At 45.2% G+C, this 8086-nt stretch overlaps 1 protein-coding gene across 1 annotated transcript in view; it reads right to left on the bottom strand.

Annotated features, from left to right (window-relative positions):
* Nucleotides 1-495: 495 nt before the first annotated feature.
* The window catches only part of SYT13 (synaptotagmin 13), a 30441-nt gene continuing 22850 nt past the window's right edge, over nucleotides 496-8086 (bottom strand). The window contains exons 5-6 of the mRNA XM_035120446.2: nucleotides 2334-2463; nucleotides 496-803 (exon numbers count right to left, since the gene is read on the bottom strand). Of these exons, the coding sequence (XP_034976337.2) occupies nucleotides 496-803; nucleotides 2334-2463 (438 nt within the window). The remainder of the gene's footprint in view (nucleotides 804-2333; nucleotides 2464-8086) is intronic.

Genomic DNA, 8086 nt, shown 5'->3' with positions numbered 1-8086 from the left:
TTAAATAGCCAATGTCATCTACACTTTTTGTAAACCACTTTGTTTTTTTCTTTTACAGTCAAGTGGCATATAAATTTTATGAAATAAATAAGTAAACAAATACTCTTCCTGCAAACAGATCAATGAATGATGCATGCTCCATAAACAGGCCACCCATTAAATGTCTTGAATCAGATCACTTTTCATCTCACTTTCTGCAAGTAAATGTTACTTGTTACTTGGTTGCACTGGTGCAGAAGACCCCTATGTAGAAAGCAAGAAGATGGTCCTGCAAAGAGAAATGAACCGCTGGCTACTTTTCTCAGCCCATTTCTAGAATGTTCTTACAGCCGAAACAACGAAAGACAACACCAATAAAACAAGAGTTGTGCTTGTGAATTTGTCCATTTCATGGTTTTCTGAATGTTGACATAGATCTCATTCCCCACGCCACCCTACCCAGCCTTGAGACCAGGTCTACTGGACTTGGGCTGGTTGGCCTTTGTACCTCCATAGCTACATGTGTAGCTGGTGCCACATAGCAATCTGCCTTCTGGGGTTCCTCAGCATCTCTTCCCAGTGGTTCCTTTCTGTGCCGGTGGCATGCAGGCCAAGGCTGCATTTCCCCAGTAAGCGGTTCTGCCCATCATCTCCATCCTGGCTTAGCATCTCCAACTCCACACTGGAGGCACAGAGCAGATCATGGGGCACCTCAAACATGATCATTTCGTTCCAGACGGGGTTGATCTTGTGCTTTGCACGCTTTGTCTGCTTCTTTTTCAGTTTCAGGGACTGGTGCTTCAGGGTCACCTTAACAGATATATCTGCAGGGACAGGGATATAGATTAAAAACACACACGGTCATTTGATGCTATTTCCTCCTGGCCTTCTAAAATCTAATTGGTAAACTGCAGCAGTCGTTGAGGGCCAAACTAGATGTGACTGTGGTGGATGCCGGTTCTTTTCATGTGTCAACCCAATCCTTGTATAAGGCAAGGGATGGGGGTCTTGCTTTAACTGTAAAAGGAGACCAAGGAAATGCACTGCTGATGTCTATCTCCATCTCATTCCCTTGATTCCTAGTAGGAGAGCTGGGAGCAGAGAAATGCTGCTGAAACAACCACCTGTGGAAAGTTAACAGGTAGGAGAAGTTTCAGTGAGTGACTTTTGTGTGCTCCTTTTTGTATTAAGGTGGATGAGAGAGAGAGAGAGAGAGAAAGAGAGAGAGAGAGAGAACACTATAGAGCAGGCATCCCCAAACTGCGGCCCTCCAGATGTTTTGGCCTACAACTCCCATGATCCCTAGCTAACAGGACCAGTGGTCAGGGAAGATGGGAATTGTAGTCCAAAACATCTGGAGGGCTGAAGTTTGGGGGTGCCTGCTATAGAGGAACAGGGTGGAAATGTGAATGACAGTCCCATCACAACTAGTTTGGCTCTAAGTTTCTGATATTTACCACACCATAATATACAATCCATACAGCAGGCCCTCTGGCCCTCCAGGTATTTTTGGAGTCCAGCTCCTATCAGCCTTAGCCAGTGATGATGGAAGCTGGAGTCCAGCAACACCTGGAGGATCAAAGGTTCCCTCATCTCTGCTATATGCAAATTCATTCATGAAGCTGATTGTAACACTGCCTGCCATGTGTCATAGCATGCATAAGATTACTGCTTGTCAACTTGCTACAAAATTGCACTATTGGGCACGATTGATTCACTTATACTAATAAAAGGCCATGTTGCCCAAAGCTGAATGGACAAGCAAGCAGACATTAGGCATTATTGACTGGAAAGCTTAATGAAAGGCATTAGAATGAACACTACAGAGCATTTAGTCAGAACTTTATAGAGTGTTCCAAGTACTCCGTATCTCAGCATATGCTACAGCAACACTGAGGTAGGTCAGTATTGCTATCTTCAAATTACAGCTAGCAGTGGGAAGTTGAGACTCAGAGGCACTAGCTTGCCTAAGACCCATCTAATGAGATGACAGCAGCAGCAGCAGAGGAGGAGGAGGAGGAGGAGCAGCAACAATAATATACCACCCATCTGACTGGGTTGCCCCAGCCACTCTGGGTGACTTCCAGCAAATTATAAAAACACAATAAAACATCTAACATTAAAAACTTTTCTATTCAGGGAATGCTTGGTGGTGCCTCCCTTTGTTTTTAATCTTGTAGAATCAAAAAAGCTTATTTTTTTAAAAAAAAAACTGCAGAAAGGGAAATTGTGACTCAATCAAAGCCTGCACACTTCATTATGCCAGCTACTTAAATATATTTTCTCTACCTGTCTTAATAGAAAGGCAAAGTCTGTGGTTGCATCCCATTAACATGTCCCTCTTTCACACTCACCCTTCCCGAGAAGCTCTTTCAGCTGTTTGGAGTGGAGATTCTTGGCTTTTATGAGCACCACAAGCAGACGGTTTGCTGCAGGCAGATAGCTGATGGAAAGGAGAACTTCTCCATAGCCTCCATCTGGCTCCTGCAGTTCAGTGAGAGAAATGGGGAAAGAATGTACTCTGCACCTTCTACATTAGTCCAGGCAAAGGACTAAGCAACTGCACAATGAAGGGTGATGGCGGCAAAGAAGACTCAGAAGAATATGTGGTTCAGTAGGCCACCATGAGTTCCTCATGCTCCTGTTTTGAGGCAGAAGCTTAATTCACCTGTCTCACATGTCACATCACACTACATTGTTTGTTTGTCTTATATTGGCATGATGAGGTCCATGGGAGATGGTTGCAAAGCCAAAACAAAATTATGCAGAAATCCACACTTTAGCAAAGTTCAGAATTAATAATTTTAGATCTGGGAGAGGAGAACACACATTCTGAAATTGGATTTTGAGCAACTTTTTTCAATTTTTTTTTTAAAATCCTGTTAAAGAGTTTTAAAGCAATACAGTTTGATATCAGCTTGCCGAATTCGGTGGCCAACTATTCAGTGGCTCAGGATGGACATCCCTATTCATATCAGTAGTTTCATATTGCTACTTATTTAGGGCTTGAATGACCGTTACATTGTAGATCAAGGTCTCGTCCACACTTCTGCTTATCCTGCCATTTTCCCCTGGGAAAACCTGCTGCTTACCACTGAATTGGAACAAATGCTTTTTTGGAATATCAGTTTTTCCACTGATTGTCATTTGCTCCAATTCAGCAATAAATAGTGGGGGTTTTCCCAGGGAAAGTGGCAGGACAAAAAAACCCAAAGCATTCAGACTCATGCCTAGAAAGCACAAGATGTGGAAAACCTCTCGGATTCATGCTTTCTAGGCATAGAACAAGCAGAAGTGTGAACAAGCTCCAGTGGGTGTGCATCAAGATGTACATCAAAACACAGAACTACAGAATTGTATAGTTGGAAGGGATCCTGAGAATCATCTAGTCCAACCTCCTACAATGCAGGAATATGCAGCTGTCCTATATGGGGATCGAACCTGCAACACTGGCTGTTGGTGAAGGCTGCTTACATATGTAGGTCTCCCTTTCTACACTGGAGTGGAGCAGATATTTCACATCTTATTTATCTCCAGTTCATCAGCATCTGGGATTGCTGGGCAGGGGGTTCAGACTAAGAGGCAAACGTTTCAAAGTTTGCATGCAAGTTTGAGCTTGCTTGCAAGCTCCCCACAATGCTGTGGTTAGACATTTTTAGAGAGTTTCAAAAAATGCAAAAGGAGGTGAAATAAATATAACTGTTCTGGGAGGCATCAAGAAGATTTAAAACTCTCCCATTATCTTTCTGTGAAACATTGCCCTCTCCTCTCCTACTAGCTGTTGATTATGTTATGTGAGCTGTTACAGTGACAGTTCTAGCACACAGCGCTAAAGAATAACTCAAATCAATAACACAATTGCTGTGGTGACAGCAATTAAAGCCAGCATTTGCAAAGGAGCTCTAATGTGTTGATGAGCACTGACAACAAGAGAGGAGAGGAAGAGGTTCCTTGGCAAGTAAACCAAGCATAGGGGTGTGTTTGTGTTGCAGAAGCTTAAATTGATTCATAGGATCAGGCAGTTAGTAGGTAGCTTCTAGGGATGTGACACATTTCACTATGAATGAGGGAGGGACACCTGAACTGAATGGGGCCAACTTGGTTCAATTTTCATTTGTTATTATAGAAAGGATGCGAGTAATTAATAGATACAAAAGGGTTTGTTTTCGTTATCCCATTCATACCATTCGCCACTCATTCAGGGATTCAAGGGCCTTAATCTTCTCCAGCAGCAGCAACTGAGTTTAGTGGGTGCCCTCTAGTAGCTGCTATTTAATTTTCCCAGAATGCCTCAGATATTGTACCTGTGGGGGAAATGGCAGCTGCTGGTGCAGGGGGGGGGGGTGCCATGATGTCTGGGAAATTAAGGGTAAATAAAAAATGGTGGCTGCCAAAAGGTGACCACCAAAATAAGTTCATCATTGTCTCTAGTGGCAGCAGAACAGACAAAAGGATACAGTAGAAAGGAAAGAGAGAAACAGAAACCAATGTAATTTTACTTAGTGAATAAGGAAATCAAGGTAACTTTAATAAATTAAAAATAAATGAATTTAGCAAATTAGTAATGAAGTCGGTTTAAATAACAAAATTCTTGCAGGAACCTCCCTTCTTCCGTGCACCTTTTATTAGGAAACTCAGTCTAAATTGAATCATTTGCATATGTTAGTAGAAGAGACACTGGATATTATCTGGCGAGTTGGCTTGACACTACACTGACATGCATACCTAGGCTGCAATCCTATAGTCCCCGGGAAGATGTGTCAGTCCCCACAGGATGAACAGGATTTATCCCCTGATGCTGGAATACAGGAATAGAGCTCCAAAATTAGAGAGGAAAAGCTGCCTTTCCTTTGCTACTACGATAGCTCCTCTCAAGCCCTCAATGTTGGAGTTTTGATGTCTGAAGGGCCCAACGGAGCGGAGCGTGTGCCAGAGGCATGCTGAGACATGGTTGGGACATGAAGGATTCTAAGCCCTCCTGGCCCCCTGCCATACCCCAAACTTGGGAAAAATTTAAACATGCTTTTTAAGTGTGTCTAAATCTTTCCGCGATCCCTCTCGTTGTTTCCAATAGGAGGGAATATGTTTTTTAAAAAACTTAATTTAAAACAAACAGGCCATGGAACACATGAAGGAATGCAAGATTGTTCCGCTGTCTTCACTCTGCCTGTCCTGCCCCTGCAAGGCCCACAGAAGGTGGTTGAACCACCTTTATGTCCTTTCCCACCTCCCTTAGGATTATAGCCTTTATGAACTACTAGTTGACTCTCCCACGCGTTGCTGTGGGTTATCCCTGTGGCTGCCCCCACCCTGTGATGATCCATGACGCGTTGCTGTGCCTGACTCAGGGTCATAGCTGTCAAGTTCTCCCTTTTTTTAAGGGAAATTCCCTTATGCTGAATAGGCTTTCTCGCGAGAAAAGGGAAAACTTGACAGCTATGCTCAGGGTCAATGTTTCCCAGGAAAGGGGGAGGATATGTCCGTTTCCCTCTGGACTATGTGTTTTTTCCTCCCCCCCCCGGTGGTTGTGTCTCATCCCTGTGTTTACTCCTATCCTGTAGCGACCCATGAGGTATCCTGTGCCCCCTTCCCCCACCCTGTGGCTCCCCCACCCTACATCAGCCCATGACCTATTTGGGCTCCTTCCCCCACCCAGGGCTCCATTCGGGATAGTATTTAAAGGGCTGTAGAGCTGAGGCCTAGTCTGTAAAGTGGAGCCGAGGCCTAGTCTTTAGGCTGTAAAGTAGAGGTGAGGCCTAGTCTGTGAAGTAGAGCAGAGCCCTAGTTTGTAGGCTTTAAAGTAGAGGCGAGGCCTAGTCTGTCGGCCTTGGCTTGGGCTAGTATTTAAATGCGAGCCAAGGCCTCTGCCCTGTATCTCCAGTCCTTGGCTCTGGCCTGACTCTGTGGGTTGTCTGGTAATGGCCGCCTTGATGGTTTCAGTTGCTTGGTTGATGACATTGGCTCTGCCCTTCAGAGCTTTTGCTGGTGACAGCGCGTGATCTGCCTTTCTATTGGATGCTGCTGGAGTCTTCAGAGCTTCTGCTGGTGATGTATAATTTGCGCATCACTTTTTTGCCTTTAATCATTATTTCAGGTATGAAAGGTGTGCTTTTGGGGGGGGGATTATGCCAGGTCCCTCTCTGATGGGCAAGGTACGTTGTGCCCAAATTTGTTGCAATTCGGTTCAGCGGTTACGGAGGAAGGGTGTTACATCCGTGCACGCAGTGGGAATATATATATATATACTAGTGTCATTCAGCCCATTTAATAAACGGGCGCTAGAACATTCGGCCTTTTTCGGTGGCAGCGGCGTGGGGGGGGGGGCTTTTATTCCTTGTCTAATTGATTATTCCTTCTCCCCTCCCTTTGATCCTTAATTTATCCCTAATTTCCTCCCTATTCCCAAACCCCAAGCCAAAGTCCCCCCCTTTTTTACCTTTACAGCCCGGGCTCAGCTGAGGGGTATTTCTTCCTTTACCCCCTCTGAAGCTTGTGTTTGGAGTGCGGATCCCTCCCCACCCTGTTTTCGCACGCTTTTTACGCCTGCCGTTTGGTTCCTAATTTTCCCCCATCAATAGCGCTGCTGCTGCCAGGGCCCAGTGGCCGAATTCTGGCTCCTGGACGGCCGGGGCGGCTGCTCCGGGGTGTACGCCCAGTTTTTCGGGGGGTGGTGGCTCCCGCTACTTTTGTTGGCCTCCGTGGCTGTTTTTCAGTTGCCTGCTGCATCCGGGAGGGAGCTTTGCCGCCAGGGGGCTTGCGCCTGCCCCGGCACTTTCTGAGGGTCCCGCAGTTGGCGCTGAGCATTCGGTGGCCTCCCCGCGCCTTTCCTGGCCGTTCCAGTCCAGCAGGGGTCTCCCGGTTGCTTGCGCTGTTTGGGCCTCAATTTCGGGCCTGTTAGTGAGGAGAAGCCGGGGCCTCGACTTTTGGGTCGTCCCAGCTTCCTCCTCAGGCCCTTGGGCACGTTGAGAGAGGGCCTGCCCTGCTTAGGAGCCTTGCTCCTGCCTTCTACCTGGTGGCCACTGTTTTAACTGCTTATTGAGCCAGTGCAGGGCAGAGGGGTGGGGGTGGGCTTCGGAGAGTGTGTGTGTGTGTGTGCGTGCAGTCTCTGCGTCCAATCCCTGTGTCCCTGGGGCACATGCTCAGTAGCGCGGAAAACGGGACACAGGGAATCTGGATGCAGAGACACTTGCACTTTATTATATAGGATATATATATATATATATATATATATATATATATATATATATGCTTAGCTGCAGCATTTTTTTTCAATGAACTGTCAGTTCACTAGCTTCTCTGAACCAAGGCAGACCTTCTTAAGGATCACATAGTGCTACTGGTGTTTTTAAAAATTCTCCTTTGTCCCTTAGTTATTGACCTCGTAGACTTCTGACCTCTCTTTCTCTCAATCTCATTTGTCCGACTCTCTACATATATCCCTGAACACAGAACAATCGCAGTGGCAATTTAACTCTCCCCCAACCCTTTTAAGTGAAAACCATATGGCACTCCAATAGGGAATCAGCTGATAGAAAAAGAAGGGGCATAGAAGCAGGAAGAGTGAACATGTGTGCTTTTAAAAGATGCAACAATGAATAGAAAAGGCAAAGGAATAAGGGGACGACACACAACTGTTTTCTTCAATAATCCTATATACAAAAAGCAACTCATTTTCAATGTGTCAATATTTATGAAGTCAACATGACACCATTCATGTACAAGAAGAAGGTATTAAGAGACTTTGGGAGAAATGCAAAGTTTGCAGGAGTACAAAAAAAGAGAAACCCTTTATTTTTTAAAAAAAAAACTGGGGGGGAGGGAACTCAAAACAGTGCAATGAAGACTGGGCATATTCAGGGGTCATAACATGCAAAGTATATATTGGGGCTAAATAGAAAACTGGGGAGATGGGGGTGGTGGTGGAATGGAGTATTCTGGGAAAGGTGGCTGGCTAGAATCATGAACAGGAAAACTCTGTACGGCAACCTTTTATTGCAGATCCCATTTGTTTAATTTCTTTGCAGAAATTATTTTGTACGTTTAATACATTCATCTACTGTACTCATCAGAACTGGTTCTATGGCGGTTGTGTTCCTAACTGAAAAAG

Source organism: Zootoca vivipara, chromosome 1, assembly GCF_963506605.1.
Source record: "Zootoca vivipara chromosome 1, rZooViv1.1, whole genome shotgun sequence".
In the NCBI taxonomy this organism is placed as follows: Eukaryota; Metazoa; Chordata; class Lepidosauria; order Squamata; family Lacertidae; genus Zootoca; species Zootoca vivipara.
The sequence above is the reverse complement of the archived record's forward strand: the minus strand, read 5'-3'. Positions and strand labels throughout refer to the sequence as shown.